Below are 19,477 nucleotides of genomic sequence, written 5' to 3'. Positions count from 1 at the left end.
AGCGCTCAGCCTCCCTCCACCATAGCATCTGTCCACGTGCTCTTCCATCGGTGCATGCCTTTTCATTTGCTCATTTATTGTCAGTCTAGGTCACGTTTCACACAGTTTAAGACACATAGATTCAGACAAGAAATAGGGAGAAGATCATAAATTTTGTTGTTAGAAGGGAATATGGTGACATCTGTGAAGCACGTAAATTCTCATGGATGTTTTTCACTGTTTCCTGACACTGACTCGCCATAAACATGCAGCCTTGAGTTCTGCTCTCATTGAGCTCCTAGACCCTGGGCTGGAGCCTCCATACAGCCCAGCGGGTGAGCTTTCTGCTCCTTGGCTTATCTTTCACAGGATGAGGATATAAAAACGACCAGCTCCATATCCTAAAGGAATCCATGCGCTTGTTCTTTAAAGCATGATAGTAAGTTGAAATACATACCACACATACAGAGAAAAATGGAAATGTTGAACTGTGAGTGTATCAGAAAATATATCTGAAAAGTAATGGTTTAAAAAAGGCTTATATTGCAAAAACAGAGTCGTGCATTTGTTTTCACCTCAGTGACTTCCGAGAGTCCTGTCTTGACAAAGATGCAAAGTATTGTCAAAACAGCCACAAATTTCTCAAGATCGATGCCCCATAGTGGGATTGCTGGGCCGTATAGTAGTGCTGCTTTTAATTTTTTAAGGAACCTCCATACTGTTCTCCAGGGCTTCCCTGGTGGCTCAGCGGTAAAGAATCCACTTGCAATGAAGGAGGTGCAGGAGACCCAGGTTCAATCCCTGGGGCGGGAAGACCCCCTGGAGGAGGAAATCGCAACCCACTCCAGTATTCTTGCCTGGAGAATTCCACAGACAGAGGAGCCTGGAAGGCTGCAGTCCATAGCGTTGCACAGTCAGACACGACTGAAGTGACTTAGCACAGCAAATACTGTTCCCCATAGAGGTGATAGCAATTTACTATTCCAACCAATGGTGCAAGACAGTTCCCTCTCCTCCATGCACTCTCTTGTAGATTTTTTGACGATGGCCCTTCTGACCAATGTGAGGTGATACATTCACTGTAGTTTTGATTTGCATGTCTCTAATAATTAGTGATATTGAGCATCTTTTCATGTGCCTCTTGACCATCTCTCTATCTTCTTTGTGAAGTAAGTCAAAGAGAAAAATATGGCATATTACTGAGTATATGTGGAATCTAGAAAAATGGTACAGAAGAAGCTATTTGCAAGGCAAGAATAGAGAGGAAGATGTAGTGAATGGACACATGGGGGCAAGGGGGGTGGGTTGGGATGAATCAGGAGATTGGCTTGACACACATACACCACCATGTGTATGAGAGATGGCCAGTGGGAAGCTGCTGTATAACACACAGAGTTCACAGAGCTCTGTGATGACCTAGAGGGTGTGATGAGGGGGAGGGTTGAGAGGTAAGTCCAAGAGGGAGGGGACTTATGTATACTGAGGGTTGATTCACTTCCTTGTACAATAGAAACTAATACAACATTGTAAAGCAATTACAGTCCAATAAAAAAAAAATCCACAAAGACACATGACCTGGCTCATGGGGTCCCCCACTCTCGCAGCCATATTTCTCACCTGTTGCTGCCGTAGCAAACTATCTCAAGTTCTGTGGCTTCAAACAGCAGAAATGTCAGCTTCACAGCTGTGATGCGAGAGGTCTGATCAAGGCGTTGTCGAGGCTGGCTCCTTTGTGAAGCTCTAGAGGACAATCCCGGAGAAGGCAAAGGCACCCCACTCCAGTGTTCTTTCCTGGAGAATCCCAGGGACAGGGGAGCCTGGTGGGCTGGCATCTATGGGGTCGCACAGAGTCGGACACAACTGAAGTGACTTAGCAGCAGCAGCAGCGGGGGACAATCCACGCTGGGCCTTTCTCCTGCGTGACTGCCGCAGTCCTTGGTGCTTCTTTCTTGTAAATGCATCACTCCACTCTGCCTCTGTCTTCATGTCGCATCCCTCCTGCGTGGGTCTCTGGTTCAGATCCTCAAGTACCTCTTTTCTTTCTCTCTCAGAACACTAGTCATTGGATTTAGGGCTCAATTGTTTAAATTCATCTAGATTGATCATCTAAGTTGATCATTTAAATCATCTAAATTTATGTTTTCAAGTTGTGATACTGGAGAAGACTCTTAAAAGTCCCTTGGACTGCAAGGAGATCCAATCAGCCCATCCTAAAGGAAATCGATCCTGAATATTCATTGGAAGGACTGATGCTGAAGCTCCAATACTTTGGCAACCTGACGCGAAGAGCTGACTCACTGGAAAAGACCCTGCTGCTGGGAAAGGTTGAAGGCAAAAGGAAAAGGGGCTGACAGAGGATGAGATGCTTAGAGAGCATCACCAACTCAATGCACATGAGTTTGAGCAAACTTTGGGAAGTAATGAAGAATAGAGGAGACTGGCAGGCTGCAGTCCATGGTGTCACAGAGTCAGACAGTTTTTAGCAACTGAACAAGAACATATAAATTCAGGATGATTTCATCTGGAGATCCTCAGTTTATTAATTATACTGCAGAGACCCTACTTCCAAACAAGGTCACCATCATAGCTACCAGGGATTAGGCAGTTTAGGAGAACATAGTTCAATCTACAGTAGGCATAGTGCCTGCTGTGATAGGAAAGACTGTACTTGCTAATTGCTTCCCAGGTAGCGCTGGTGGTAAAGAACCTCCCTGAAAATGCAGGAGACCTAAGAGATGTGAGTTTGACCCCTGGCTCAGGAAGATCCCCTGGAGGAGGGCATGGAAACCCACTCCAGTATTCTTGCCTGGAGAATCCCATGGACAGGGAAGCCTGGTGGGCTAAAGTCCATAGGGTTGCAAAGACCCGAGCGACTGAGCAGGCAGGCACATACTTGCTAATTTTACCAACAAAACTCAGAATAGTTGCAACCTTAATATGCCCAGGATACTCATATCTAAGAGGCACAAATGAAGAAAATAAACTCTGTTATGGAATTCCACACTCCAAATTAGAGAATACCTCCCCAAACTAAACTTTCTCCTCTTTTGTAAAGTGGAAAATATTTCCACTTGTAACCTGTTATTTTGAAAGACATCATTGAGAAGAGGTTTTTGTTGTTGTTGTTGTTGTTTTTACTTTATGATATACTTTTGTTCCATTTTAGCCTGAATCTACTTGCCTTTCACAAAAACTACACACACACACCCCTAGACTTTGGGGATTCTTTCATATTTATTGGAGATGGATAAGGTGACTACACAGAAAAAAGACTTTTCCTCTCCTTCATGAACCTGAACATATGATACCACACTACACAAAAATAGAAACTGCAGGTGCGGGAAACAGAAAGGATATTTCTGAAATTAACACGATCCACAGGGTAAAGACTGTGTGGCACTTGTCACAACACTGCACGAGTTAAGTCCCTTAACGGTGACTTCATAAATAAGAAATTATTCACATATTTATATGGTGCTTATGCAAATAAACCCAAGTAGTTCTTCATTTTATCCAAGTAAGTTCATGCTGGTTTCAGGTTTTCTTACAGATACTTCATCACATGCTAGAAATGATCTCTCTAACATGAAATTTTAAAAAGTGAAGTGAAACTAAATTGTGCAAGGGCTTGGATTGATATTGATAGGATAGTGTAAGCTCTGTGTGATAAAATGTATTATGAAAGACAGAGGGAAAGACTCAGAAAGTCGTGGAGCAAGTCAGGAAGTGGTGCATTGGTAACTAACACCAGGAGATGACGTGCAGGACTGATATTTCAACTCGTCACTTCAAAAAGTGAGTTATTCTACATTTCTTCATTTAGATTTCAGTGCTGACCTGTTCCAATGAAGAACTTCCTGGCAGAATTACGTTTTCCTGAGTGTTTCTTTCAATCTCCTCACTGTCGGCAGAGATGGCTTCACTATCCCTTTTGTAGTGTTCAAGACTCTTTCTGAAACTCGCCGGGTCTTCAGAACTCAAAGTCCCCTCCACGGTGCTCTCATCTGTTTACCACAAGAAGATCCCATGAGCTCCACTTGCTCTTTGTCACTTTATCTTCACAAGTGTCCCTATAATGGCTTCCCCCAGTGGCTCAGCAGTAAAATAATCTGCCTGCAGTGCAGGAGATGCAGGAGACTTTGGTTCGATCCCTGGGTCAGGAAGATTCCCCTGGAGGAGAGCATGGCAACCCACTCCAGCATTCTTGCCTGGAGAATCCCCATGGACAGAGGAGCCTGGCGGGCTGCAGTCCATGGGATTGCAAAGAGTCGGACATGACTGAGTGACTAACACACACATGGGTGCTAAAAGAGCATATTTATGCTAACTTTCAGATCAGCTAATTTATAGATATGTAAGTGTGATTACAAAAAAAATTATTAATCATCAAGGCTATTCAGTTATAGGTCATAGACTCAAAATTCTATTGAATATGCTGCCTTTGTCTAAAAAAAACCTTGCAAATCAATGATAATTGGAACAATGATTTTAAAATACACTTTGCAGGGCATTTATAATATAACTTCTGCAATAAACGGGATCTCATATTCAATAGATTATGACATCTATTACACAAGAATCAGAATAGGCCATTATGGTTTGTCAAATCATGTAGTAGAATTTATAAGGATTATATCAAAGTGAGCAACTGGTTTACATTAGCTACTCCTAAGATGCCATATTTTTATTCTACGTGCATAGAAGAAACAGTAAACTTAGGTGGTCTTAGATTCTTTCATATATGCTCTTGTGGTATAATAGCAAATTCAAGAACTATTTTATTCTTTTACAAGCATAAAGAAACAAGGTCATGTCATTACTAAAAATAATAGTAGTATAAAAACATGGTTCTTAGAAGAGGATTAAAGGGTCATTATGTGGATGTCCTACCACTGGATAGAACCGAACATAAACATCACGCCAAGCTGAATGACCACCTTAGTCACTGAATTAGAACATACCTCAAACACGTGCCCCTTCCCCTAGAAGGCAGGTACCATGTCTGGAGTCCATGGTGAAAAATGACCTTTGGGGCTGCAAACGGCTCTGAGTACTATTTGTCACTGTCATGAGCTCAATAACCTCATGAAACAACTTCACCAACTGATCATAGAGAATTCTATTATCAACTTGCGGCATGGTTGAGTGTGCTCAGACATGTCCAACTCTTTGGGACCCCGTGGACTAGTAGCCCACCAGGCTCCTCTGTGTACAGGATTTTCCAGGCAAGAATACTTGAGTGGGTTGCCATTTTCCTCCTCCTGGAATCTTCCAGACCCAGGGATCGAACCCACATCTCCTGTGTCTCCTGCACTGGCAGACAGATTCTTTACCACTGCACCACCTGAGAAGACCCTTATCAACTTGTATGGATGCTAAAAGAACATATTTAAGATAAATTTCTCTTCAGCTAATTCATAGATACGCGACTGTAATTACAAAGAAATTACTAATCGTCATGGCTAAAACGCTTCATAAACTACCAAATATGCAGGGCGGTGGGCACATAATGAGCAATTCTAAATTGTTATTTTACAACCACAGCTAGAATCAAGGTGCAAGAAGAAGAAATCATCTTACCCTACACCTTTGTAGTTCAAAACTTAAATGGTGGCCCCATGGCTTCAGTGAAAGAAATCCACTAGTCCCTGGGTATGGAAATCTCACATGCTAGATGAAGTTTATTGAGGAATGCTCCCTTGAAATGTGAAGGGCTGAGTCGGCACTTGTAAAGTGATAACACTCCTCATATACACGACACGGGCCCTGGAAAGGCAGCAAACTGCGTACAGCAGCGTCACATGAAAGCCAGTTCCCACTTCCTCTAGGTTACCAGCTTGCTGTCCTTGATCAGAAATTACCTTCGCTGCCCATCACGTCGTTAGTGTTTAAAACTTCCCATTTAAATTGTAAGCTGCAAAAATCTAAATGGAACTGCATGTGTGATCTTTGTCACCTCATTTTCATGAATGGGGAGGAATATTCTGACACAAAAATTACATACTTAATTCTAGCTCACCCTCTTGGCTGACCTCCATCCCACACTGCCTTGGGTTTATTTCCTCATCCATCAGTGGGTCAAAGTAATTTCTGCTGTATTCATTTCCTGTGGAAAGTACATGAAGTAAGGGTCAGTGATTATTAGAAGCACATGAACCAAAATGTTAATTTTGAAGTCGACACGAGTACAGAAGGGCCATTTTAGCTACTTGATAAGCTTAATTTTTTTTTTACAAGTCTTCCAGGCTTTCCTTTTTTTCTAGTTATCATCTGGCAAAAGGTCAGAAAAGGTAATTCAAGAAACAAGTTCATGCTATCTGTCTGTTGCTAAAAAGTTAATGAGAAAATTTTCAAATGCAGACTTTAGAAGAAGAATTTGAAAACGTAATCAAAGTTATTTTTAGGACATACTCAAGAAATGAAACCGCTGGATTATCACGGTGTTCAGAGTTCGCCGATGCCTCTGTTTACCCACTTTTATATACAGTTCACGACTTATATCATGTCATCGGATCCGGAATTTCATAGGCAACTTAGTATCGTCTTAATTGAGAGAAACTATAGCAAAATTTTCGCATTGCTAGTTGCATAAAAAGAAAGGAGAAAGAGAGAGGAAGAACGCAGGGATGAGGGAAGGAAGAAAGGAAAAGAGGGAGAGAGCAGGGACCAACGCGAAGAAGAAACAGGAGGGCTTGAGTAACAGGAAGGAAGGTGCAAACGCGGCCGCCTGAAATTGTACTCAAGACACATCCACGATCTCAACAGCACACACCAAAAATTCTCACTTCACGTTTCCCACTTAACTTTTGTCCTTAGGTGGATAACGAAACTGCAGCCAGAAACACGAATTTGTAATACAGTAAAAGATCTGCTATTAATTTTCCAAATCTACTTTCACACTTTCTGCAGACTGAAATGGGTATCATCCTGTTGCTAGTAATTTACATTCACCAAAAGGTAACCTACTCGGATGATAACTTGTGTCAAACACTGCAAAATAAAGCTTTGTCAACTGAAAGCAAAAAATAAAAAAATAAAAATAAAAGTATTGCTCACAGGAAAGGGTTAATACAGACCAAGTATACTGTGGAACTGCACAATCTATTTATTTTAGTATCAAAACTAATCCCAACAGCAGGTCCTTTTCCAAGACTAAATGGAATCCTGATATGAACCTAGGCTTAATTTATATTTCTGGACTGGCACATTTTTGCTGTCAGTCTCTGTTCTATCAGCGTAGTAACTACAAGAACTGAAAATCCGCTTTACCTTGAGGTCTCAATAAAGAAAAAAAATAATAAATGGGTTTCATTTTTGTTACTTTATCTGTCAACAACCACTAGGCTGATATGAATCTTGGCAGTGTGTAATCAAAGTCTTATGTTCTGCAATAACACAGCTATTCTACTCAATTCACTGTAATTGTTGCATTTTCCCCCTTTACACAAAGCACTGTGATACTCTAAGCATACTCTTTCATATACTGGCAAAATAATTCACCCCTGTTAAAGTGAAAATGGTGCTGTATTCCTCATGATATTTGCCATGGCAGCAACAGGCAACTACGGGCACCCACACTCTGGAAACCCCCCCACCCCCAGTTCAACATAAAACTCCAATTTTCTGTCTATTGAAATGATTCATTAATAAATAGTGGTAAGTGGATCAAGTCCCTGGAGAATAAATAAACCTAAATCATTCTTAAGTCAAAAATTTGGAGAAACTGAGTCTCTAGCTTCTCAAATGGGCTTCCCAGGTGGCCCCAGGGGTAAAGAACCCAGCTGCCAATGCAGGAGACATAAGTGATGCTGGTTCGATCCCTGCATTGGGAAGATCCGCTGGAGGAGGCCATGGCAACCCACTCCAGTATTCTTGCCTGGAGAATCCCATGGACAGAGGAGCCTGGCAAGCTATGGTCCATAGGGCCAGACACAATTAAAGTGACCTAGCACACATACACGCAGGTTCTCAAACCATTTACAGCCCTGTTGCCTGTTGAGAAATGAGGATCTTGCCCAGCTGAGTATGAAGGAAGTCTGCATTCAATCCAATGTGGTTTAATAGTGTGTAAAGGACAGGGTTCTGTCGGAGTGTATGACAGGAGCGTCCAACCCATATTGGAGAGTTCAAAGACTTCCTGGAGAAGTTACTACTTGAAGTGATGGATAACCAACAGGGACCTACTGTATAGCACCTGGAACTCTGCTTAGCTTGTATGGAAGGGGAGTTTAAGGGAGAATGGACACGTATATATGCACGGTTGAGTCGCTTTGCCATCCGCCTGAAACGAGCAAACCGTTGTTCACTGGCTGTACTCCAGTATGAAGTGAAAAGTAAACAAAAATTACAAAACAAAAAATATATCATCATGTCCACCACCACCCAGGCAAAGGATGACTGCCCACCTCTTTTCAGTATCCCAGTCTAAATAAAAACATCGTCTGTTTAAAAAAGAAGTTGCGATTAGGAATTAGCCATATCAAAAACACAGGAGAAAGGAATTTGTTCTGGAAGGAGAAGCATATCAGAGGAAAAAAAGACAAAGAAGCATAAAGACACGAGAAGCACGTGTGGTGAGTGGATGCTCCCTGGTTATTCTCTGCCTCCCAAAGTCCCGAGACAGAAAAGTAGGCAATGGAATCCAAACTTGCTCAGTCGTCCCAGAACTGGGTTCCTAACTGATGGTTTTGTTCAAATTATTAAGTTCTACAGTGTCACTTCATGCTGATAGAATGTTTCATATCCATTCAATCATTCAAAGTACATTTGTGTGTGTGTGTGTGTGTGTGTGTGTGTGTGTGTGTGCTTAGTCGCTCAGTCGTGTCCGACTCTTTGTGACCCCATGGACTGTAGCCCCCCAGGCCCTTCTGTCCATGGGGCTTCTCCAGGCAAGAATACTGGAGGGGGTTACTGCGTACTTATTATGTGATTATATCAGTAAGACAAACATTCAAAACCCTCTCCCCTCACAGAGCTTACAGTCTGTGAGTGGAAGAAAAAAAGCAAATGGATATGTATATTTTATAGTGTATTTGGTGATAATACATGGAGGGGAAATAGAACCAGATAACGATGATTTGGTACCCCAAGAAGTGTTGGAGGCTGCCTCTCTTGCATCTATCTTTGTTTCAAATGAAGACGGATGTCCAGGATTAAATCACTATGTTCTCAAGTATGAGATAATGAAGTGATAATGTAATATTTATAATTTATTATGTATAGTTTAATATTATTTGGCCATTTTTTTGCTATAACAAAAATCAGCTTATGAGTCAAATGAGAACCTACTATTATTAAGTATTAGCAGCTTCCCTCATAGCTCAGCAGTAAAGAATGTGTCTGCCAATACAAGAGACATGGGAGAATCAGGTTTTATCCCTGGATCAGGAAGATCCCTGGAGAAGGAAATGGCAACCCACTCCAGTATTCTTGCCTGGCAGAGGAGCCTGAAGGGCTACACTCCATGGGGTCACAAAGAGTCAGATACAACTTATAGACTGAGCAGCAGCAATTATTAAATATTAAAATAATTCTTCCTTGCGTTGTTATTTCTTGCCCTGATAAGCCAATAACTGAAATAGAGTAGGCAGAGTTTAAGATGGTACGGCACACGGAACCTGCTAGAACTTTGGAAACGACAGGCTTATCACTTGTTCCTCTGCTTGCGCTTCATTGGATAGTGTCAAGACTTTATAAAGTGAGATGGTTTCATATATTACCAGAAGGTAGGTTGCTAAATAAGATAAATTCCTAAAAGTGCCCTAATCATTCAGAATACGCTTTTGGATATGTCTAAAATCATCTCACAGGAAAATTAACAGACCCACTGAGAAATTCAAAGTAGGGCATCTAGCAACATACATATAACAATAGGCTGTAACGTGGCTGATATTTAACTGTTTGTGACATTCATGTGAACAACCTACAGTTGCATAAATACACGTATCTATGGTTCTACACTGAAGCAATCGGGTGTGATACATAAAACTCGTAAGTTAGTAAACTAGCTTTGTTTACACTCTCGATACTCTTTCTTTGTTTCCAGCTTCCTAAATTAGCTATTTAATGTGTCTAATCAGCCTCAGTTAGGGCTCTTTTTGCTGAATTGAGGGAGGAAGACGCATGTGCCTGCCTTGCCCTTCCACACACGGCAGGTTCTCCTATCCTTTAACTCAGCGCAGCACAGAATGTAATCAGGGCTTTCACTTCAATTACACCCAATGTGAACTTTGGTCTGGGAATTCTCCAGCGTGCTCCCCTGCAGCTCCTTGGGGGCTCATAAGAGTGAAAATGGAATTGCCCACCAGGGGGAGATTTCTGTGAATCAAGGAAGCGCCTTGACTCAACAAGGCAACCACTGCCTTTTGAATCGGCCCCATTACCTCCAGGGGGAGAAGATGTGACTGCATCTATCCATTTCTCGAGAAGTTTATTGATTCCATGCTTGTCCTTTTCCTGTGAATCCACCTGCTTCAGCTCAGCTTTTTATCACCAGTCTTGATGCTTTCTACAATATACTGTAAGTTAAATAAACACAAGGCCTGCATGCAAACTAAATAACTAAACACATTACATTCTGTGATTACAGCCGTGCACCAAAATTTTCCAAACTAGAATAGTCTCTTCAGCATTATACCTTTCAAAAGCATGAAGCCTAGAGCTTTATAATTAAATTTGATTCCCGTGAATTTTATAAATAAACTTAAGGAAGCTTTTATATTTTCCCCACTTTGAAAATCTAATACCAAGTCTTCAGATTTAAATGATCAAGGAATTTATATATATGTATGAAACAGGAATATAGACGTCAGGAGGTTGTAAGGCAGATTAGTGGGAACTATATCAAACTCAAACATATCCTATCCTACTGAAAGTGAAAGTCTCTCAGTCATGTCCAACTCTTTGCAACCGGATGGACTGTGTGGCCTGCCAAGCTCCTCTGTCCATGGAATTCTCCAGACCAGAACACTAGAGTGGGTAGCTGTTCCCTTCTCCAGGGGATCTTCCCAACCCAGGGATGGAACCCAGATTTCCCACATTGTAGGCCAATTCTTTACCATCTGAGCCAACAGGGAAGCCCAAGAATACTGGAGTGGGTAGCCTATCCTTCTCCAGTGGGTATTCCCCACCCAGGAATTGAACTGGAGTCTCCTGAAATCTAGGCAGATTCTTTACCATCTACTTTACTAAATTCACCCAAATACTATTTTTATAAGATTAATTTACAAACATTTTTTTAAATTAATGGCAACTAAAGATACAAAGCTACTTTTTAAGATGATAAAAATTATCTTAAATCAAAGTCTTCATTATGAAAAAAGTGAAAGTGTTCATCACTCAGTCATGTCTGACTCTATGTGACCCTATAGACCGTATCCCTCCAGGCTCCTCTGTCCATGGGATTCTCCAGGCAACAATACTGAAGTGGTTGCCATTCCCTTCTCCAGGGTGTCTTCCTGACCCAGGGATCAAAACTGTGTCTTCTGTGTATCCTGAATTGCAGGCAGACTCTACCCTCTGAGCCACCAGAGAGAGGATAAAAATTGTTATCTTAAATCAGTCTTCATTATACTAAGTATCAAAACAAAACTACAACAAAACCCAAACCAAAAAAAAAACGAATGAAGGAAACTCAAACTATGACTTGAATGTCCAGTATCAATATTTGTGCTTAGCTGCTCAGTTGTGTCTGACTCTTTGTGACCCCCGCCTGCCAGGCTCCTCGGTCCATGGGGATTCTCCAGACAAGAATACTGGAGGGGGTTGCCATATCCTACTCCAGGGGATCTTCCCAACCCAGGAATAGAACCCAGGTTTCCCACATTATTATTTAATAGTCTCTTAGAAACCTTAGTCAAAGTAATTAGAACAAAAATAAGGGGGGACGTGAGCTAAAATTATTAAAAATAATTATTAATATATTTTGTGTAAATAGTGTTTGAAGCCAATGTTTCCATACCATGAACGCATGAGAGATTTGACTGAAAAGCTTTCACAACAAAGACAATAATTTTCAAAGTATTTGAACAATACCTTGAAAAAACACTACAAATAATTAATTTTTTTAAATGCCAACAATAGACACTTAGGAGATATAATGAGTAAGTAGGAAACCGACACCCATAATAAAGCTCCAAATAACTCTCAAATTAGTTTTCCTTAAATTTTCTTAGGAATCCCTAAGTGGTCATCACGAGTATTCACCTTAACCAGAAACTCGAACTGAAACCCATGAGTTTTTAACCATGGAGTGAAAAAAGGCAAATTGATACCATTTTCTTCTTCTCGTTTATAGAGAGGCTAACCTGTGAAGGTGGATCTGCTGCTCACACCGTTTTCAAAAGCCGCTGCCCTGTTGGACAAATTATCTTTTTCTACTGCTTATTCTTATTTCTTTTCCAAATCTTGTGGGTATTTGAGATATCAGTGATTTGAAAATCTAAATAGGGTAATAGTTGAAGTTTGCTAACAAGTACTAATTAATTGAGCCATATTCTTCTTCCCCTAAGGCCCTCCCTCGTGGTAAATTACCAGGCATTTTCACTTTCAAACCACTGGAGTGCTGCAGAGTACATAATTGCTGCAGGGCTCAACCGACAGGACCCCAAGGCATTCATGCACCTTGTGCTCCTCCGGACCTCGAATCCTCAGAGTTAAAGCGGGTCCCCAGGCACCGCACTTCTAAACAGGAAGATCTTTCCATTACTTAAGTAATAATGACAATTCAAAGGTTAAGTATAAATATATTGTTTCTTATGCATATTTAAAACTCCTACAAAACTAATATCAAAGTAACTAATTTTTTTTTCTAGTTGAAGCCTGGCAACATTAACTTGTTGCTGTTGTTTAGTCAGTAAGTTGTGTCCAACTCTTGCGACCCTAGGGACTGCAGCCCACCAGGCTTCTCTGTCCACGGAATTTTCCAAGCAAGAATACTGGAGTGGGTTGCCGTTTCCTTCTCCAAGGGATCTTCCCAACCCAGGGATCTTCCCAACCCAGGGTCGAACCCATGTTTACTGCTTGGTGGCAGATTCTTTACCATTGAGCCACCAAGGAAGCCCTTATCCTACATGTCCATAAATTAATGTACACAGTTTAGAATATTACCTTTCAAATTAGGAAGGACCTGATATTAGACATTAATCGCCCCCTAATGTTTCTGTTGGGAAAGATTGAAGATAGGAGGAGAAGAGCATGACAGAGGATGAGATGGTTGGATGGCATCACTGACTCGATGGACATGATTTGAACAAGCTGCAGAAGTTGGTGATGGACAGGGAAGCCTGGTGTGCTGCAGTTCACAGGGCTGCAAAGAGTTGGACACGACTGAGCAACTGAACTGAACTGAGTATTTCTGATTGTGCCTTCATTCATTTAATAATTATCTGTTCGCCCTGCCTCTATGATGACTCATATACTGTACTGAAGGGTTCATTCAGTAGTAATATTTTTCATCTCACTGTGGTATACTTCAATATGAAAGCAATCAATGTAATGGATTATTAGATTTAAACCATCTTGAAATCAATGTAAAAATCTTGTATGAGAAACTACCGCTTGTTTGAGAGTGCCAGGTTAATCCAGATGGCTCAACTAAAATCTCAAGAGTTGCCCTCAATGTGACTTTGCTTATGTAACACATTTCATGACATAGAGAACGTTCATGTCTGTTGAGTTCACCTTTGCATCTCTGTTATTTAGCTTAGCACTTGGCAAATAGATACTTGATCAATATGCTTTTCAGTAAGTGAGGAAGAGGAAATGGAAAAATACGTAAAGTATTTTGGTATATATATGTCTATATATATGCCCCCCCCCCCCCCCCGCCGCCCCATGGCTCAGTGGTAAAGAATCTGCCTGCCAGTGTGAGAGACACAGGTTCAATCACTGGGTGGGGAAGATACCCTGAAGGAGGGCATGACAACCCACTCTAGTATTCTTGCCTGGAGAATCCCATGAACAGAGGAGCCTGGCGGGCTATAGTCCATAGCACTGCAAAGAGTTGTACCCGAGTGAAGCGATATATATATATATATACACACACACACACACACACATATATATGTATACACACACACACACACACATATATATGTGTATATACACACACACATATATGTATATATACACATATACATATATATATGTATATACACACACACACATGTGCAGGAAAAATAGTATGTAAATTTATACCCCACTAATCACACATATACCACTCCCATGTTTTAACTGTACTGATGTTGTGGCCAATAGATATGATCAGGAAATAATCCAAGACTGAGGAACCGTAGGGACGCTTATCTGATGGGAGTCTGGTTGGCTTGTTCGGCTGTCCTGCATCCATTTCCTCTCTCTAATAGCATCACAATTTCCTAGCTCCCAGTGAGTAGAGTCTTGCTGGTTCAGTAACTCCAGATTCCTGTCTCCAACGACAGAAGCCAGGAAGGGCTGACAGAACCTACTTCCCCGACCTGCAGCAAAGCCAGGGGCCTGGCGAGTGACCTGAGCTTGATCCATCAAATGCACTCCCCGAGGACCTTGGGTGAGTGAAGCAAGGATGAAAAGGACACTTGAAGTGACCTCAGTGGTAATTAGAGATGGAAAGGAACAAACTTCCCAAGTGCAGTTAAATCACTCACCATCATTTGAACTGTTTTACTATGCATTTCTATAATTACTTCTTATTTCTTCTTACTTAAGAAAGTCTTTCCCTGGCTCCTTCTCACATTTATGGCAGGTTTCATTTTATGGTCCTTTAGAATTCAGTCATTCACTGCTTCTTAGTGACACCATGGTATAGATTTAGATTATTGAGTATGCCTTTCGACCTACCCAACCCTCAAGCCCTTGTTATGTTTAGAACCTAAGCCAACTCCTCTGTCTTCTGAAATTCTACACAGCAGTGGGTTCTCTGCCACTCTCCCTTCTCAAGGGCTGTCATTCTGAATTTTGCTTCCTCATCAGGTTAACCATCACCAGGCCAGGCCATGGCTGGCAGTGAGTGAAGTGGATGAGCCGAAATCAGAGAAGTGGCTTACACACACAAAGCGTGTGGTTTCCAGGTGAGACAGAGCATAGGACATGTGGTTAAAAATGATCAGATGTGTGTTATTCCTCCAGAAATTTATGAAAGAAGTGTCTGAATGTTTTCTCCAAGCATCCACTTACAAATTAAAGGCAGTAAGAATGGGAGGAAGGTCATGAACAGAGCTGGGAAGACTCCTTCAGAAACGGGGAGCAGAGGCAGCTGCAGGCAGGATGAGGGTTTTGGTCCGCTTTTTCTCCTTCACACCAACGCACAGCATCATCTCCTCAGCTCACTGCCCTTCTCCCTCGAGACCCTTTAGATGAATAAGCTCCTAAAGATGCTTCAGCATCAGAGTGTTCAGGGGAAATTGGAGGGTACCCTCCAAGTGATCGTCGAATCAGACCACTCAGTACTCTCCATTTTGCTTGTTCTTAGAGATCAGTGTGTATTTACTTAAATCACCTTTCTCCTATATTCCCAGGTGGCGCAGTTGATAAAGAATCCGCCTGCCAATGCAAGAGACACAAGAGAGACAGATCCCTGGGTCAGGAAGATCCCCTGGAGGAGGAAACGCAACCCACTCCAGTATTCTTGCCTGAAAAATCCCATGGATACAGGAGCCTGGTGGGCTACAGTCCATGGGGTCACAAAGACTTAGACATGACTGAACACACACATGCAGCTCAATCTCTCACAAGTTTGAAGTCTTTTTTTTTTTTTTGCCACACTGTATGGCATGTGGGATCTTTGTTCCCCAACTAGGGATCGAACCCATGTGCCCCCAGCAGTGGGAGTACAGTCTTAACACTGGACTGCCAAAGAAGTCCCTGAATTCTTTTTGATCCAAAGTTTATGGATAGAAAATCTCTCTATTAGACATTTCCTTCATAATTTAAATCATTATCTATCTAACTATTCTACATTTCTATGAGATAATTTGGATAAGTAAAGTAGTATTGGTATGCTGCCATTATTTACTATTGCTTTTGTTTTTTAAGAAGAGCAAAACATGGAAATGTATCAGTATCTGATATTATAGGATGAGAATTTTGTGCTCGTTGTAATAATCTTGTGGGGAAAACACATAGCTACTATTTTACTTAAGTCATCGCATTGGCAAATGATATAAATGTTCTTTTATATTGTATTAACAAGAAACATTCTGTGCGATGATACCTAGCAGTTTCTAAATTCAAGTATTTCAAATATTCTTCCTTGTTCACAGACCATAAAGCTGCACATCTCATTTTCAATTGAATTTTTTTTGGAGGCTCTTTCAAAGGCAGGTGAGCAGGGTGGATTTGGGTAGAGATGCATCAGATCAATTTTTTCACGTTGATTATGCTCCAGAATGGAGGTGGTGTGACCCTGACCTATGTCCATGTCTGGCTGGTTTTGTCAGGATAATAAATCATTCCTGGCTTTTCTATCTGAAGCTCCTTCTACTCTCATCTCATTTTAAGTTACAAAATGCTCTCCCTCTCCATTTACTAATTTCTGGTTCATAGGAGAACTTAATCTATCTCCAGGAATACTCTTTATATCCAAACTATTATTTACATCAGAGAAATGATATTAGAAATGACAAGAACAGCTGAGACAGTGTTGGAAGTATTGTATTGTTGGTCAATATTGGTTATGTAGTGTTTTTGGAGGCTGGGGAGTTCAGATTCTCTAAGATTTCCTCAAATTCTCCCACGCGAACTTGAGCGGCTGGACTTACAGCTCTAACTGGGTTTCATTGCATTGCTCATTATCACAGCTACCAGCCACATATGCTGATCACACACCTGAAATGAGGCCGGGCCACATTAAGACTTGCTATCAGTACAGATACATACACAGATTTCAAAGACTTCATACCCCCAAATGGTAAAATATAGCTTTAAGTTTTACATGGTTTATAATATTTGTATAAACAATATTTGAATGTATATATTATTTGAAATAATATTTGTAGGTACTGGTTGAAATAAAATGTATTGTTAAAGTCTATTCACTTGTTTTTTTTTTAAATTACATTAGTGAATGCTGTTAGAAAATGTAAAATGGTATCCGTGACTCACAATATATTTCTACTGCAGATCACTTGCCTGTAGTTACTTTTATGCCGATGTCACCCTTGCCACAGACCTCAACTTACCCTCTCTCACCAACCCCTGATCTTCCACAACTGTAATTATTCTCCATGATTCATTTTATTGAGCTCCCAACAGCCAAGTCATCACATGGTACTCTACCTCAAAATATCCAGGCTCCTGAGCCCACAGATGATAGGAATTCCCCTTGATGAAATCAGAACACCTCTGCTGAATAGAAGTTTATAAAGAAAGCCTCCATCTGGGTGCTGGGCACACATTTTTCTCAAGACCCAGCTGTGCAACATCCTAGCTCCATATGTGTGTGTGCGTGCGTGCTCACTCATGTCCAACTCATTGCAACCCCGTGAACTGTAATCCACCAGGCTCCTCTGTCCATGGGATTTTCCAAGCAAGCATCCTGGAGTGGGTTGCCAGTTCCTACTCCAGGAGATCTTCTTGACCCAGGGATCAAATGTGCATCTCCTGCTTTGGCAGGCAGATTCTTTACCACTGAGCCATTTGGGAATCCCTTCTAGCTCCGAAAGACTAATTTCCCATCAAGGGAACCACAAATCTAAAAAAAATGCCTTTAGGGGACTTCCCTGGTGGGCTGGATGAAGCACAAGCTGGAATCAAGATTGCCAGGAGAAATATCAATAGCCTCAGATATGCAGATGACACCACCCTTAGGGAAGAAAGTGAAGAACTAAAGAGCCTCTTGATGAAAGTGAAAGAGGAGAGTGAAAAAGTTGGCTTAAAGCTCAAACATTCAGAAAACGAAGATCATGGCATCTGGTCCCATCACTTCATGGGAAATAGATGGGGGAACAGTGGAAACAGTGTCAGACTTTATTTTTTTAGGCTCCAAAATCACTGCAGATGGTGACTGAAGCCATGAAATTAAAAGACACTTACTCCTTGGAAGGAAAGTTATAACCAACCTAGACAGCATATTAAAAAGCAGAGACATTACTTTTCCAACAAAAGTCTGTCTAGTCAAGGCTACAGTTTTTCCAGTAGTCATGTATGGATGTGAGAGTTGGACTATAAAGAAAGCTGAGCACCAAAGAATTGATGCTTTTGAACTGTGGTGTTAGAGAAGACACTTGAAAGTCCCTTGGACTGCAAGGAGATCCAAGCAGTCCATCCGAAAGGAGATTAGTCCTGAGTGTTCATTGGAAGGACTGATGTTGAAGCTGAAACTCCAATACTTTGGCCACCTGATGTGAAGAGCTGACTCACTGGAAAAGACCCTGAGGCTGGTTAAAGATTGAGGGCGGGAGGAGAAGGGGATGACAGAGGATGAGATGGTTGGATGGCATCACATGGACATGAGTCTGGGTAAACTCTGGGAGTTGGTGATGGACAGGGAGGCCTGGCATGCTGCGGTCCACGGGGTTGCAAAGAGTCGGACGCAACTGAACGACTGAACTGAACTGAACTAAACTGGTGGTCCAGTGGGTAACAAGCTGCCTTCCAATGCAAGAGATGCAGTTTCAATCCCTGGGTGGGCAACTAAGCTCACAGGCCACAACTTCCAAGCCCTCATGCCACAACTAGAAAGCCTGAGTGCCCGCCGCAACAAAAGATACTGCACCTAAGACCCAATGCAGCCAAATAAGTAAATAAATATTTTTTAAATATTAAATTAAAAATGCCTCTGGTCTGTAGAAGTTTATCTTCAGAGTCTGTAGATGAATAAGATGCCAGATGAAGCTTCCCTTCTCATTCCTGACTGTTGACCATCCTTGCCTGCATTTTCTCTGCCAGACTAGGAGGCTGCTGATCTTGACTGTCAGACCCAGCTCTAGAGTCTCTCTTCTGAATATGTTAGCGACGTGTCTAGACGAACCCGGATAGGGCCTCCCTCTAAGCCATGACATCTCCAATAAAGAAGAGAGAGGCTCTGTAAGAGTCCGCGAGGCATGTGAGCTGCAGTCAAACAGGGCTCGGTTTAGATCGCTCACGCTACCGTGTATCCTCTGTCTTACTTTAGTTACGACTTTGATTTTCTCATCTACCAAAAGAGGACAATCATAAAACACACCTGGTGTAGATTCTGATAGATTCTGCTAGTGGGCTCTCACGCACATTCACTCTTTCTGCATGTGCGTGCTAAGTCGCTTCAGTAGTGCCCGACTCTTTGCCATCCACGGACTGTAGCCCACCAGGCTCCTCTGTCCATGGGATTCTCCGGGTAAGGATACTGGAGTGGGTTGCCATGCCCTCCTCCAGGGGATCTTCCCAGCCCAGGGATTGAACCCATGTCTCCTGTGGCTCCTGCATTGCAAGCAAATTCTTTATCTCTGAGCCACCAGAGAAGCTCTCTCTCCTTCTAGAACCACCCCCCCCCCCACCTCCCCAATTTCAGCTTGAAATGTGACTC

The 19,477-nt window shown here is 41.8% G+C and overlaps 1 protein-coding gene across 1 annotated transcript in view; it reads right to left on the bottom strand.

Annotated features, from left to right (window-relative positions):
- The window catches only part of LOC138098006 (uncharacterized), a 240,996-nt gene that overhangs the window by 194,207 nt on the left and 27,312 nt on the right, over nucleotides 1–19,477 (bottom strand). Inside the window, 3 exon segments of the mRNA XM_068994207.1 lie at nucleotides 1,597–1,679; nucleotides 3,817–3,983; nucleotides 5,999–6,085. Coding sequence (XP_068850308.1) covers nucleotides 1,597–1,679; nucleotides 3,817–3,983; nucleotides 5,999–6,085 — 337 coding nt within the window.

The sequence above is a fragment of the Capricornis sumatraensis genome, chromosome 22 (genome assembly GCF_032405125.1).
Source record: "Capricornis sumatraensis isolate serow.1 chromosome 22, serow.2, whole genome shotgun sequence".
Taxonomy (NCBI): domain Eukaryota; kingdom Metazoa; phylum Chordata; class Mammalia; order Artiodactyla; family Bovidae; genus Capricornis; species Capricornis sumatraensis.
This window is presented reverse-complemented; position numbering and strand designations above follow the sequence as displayed.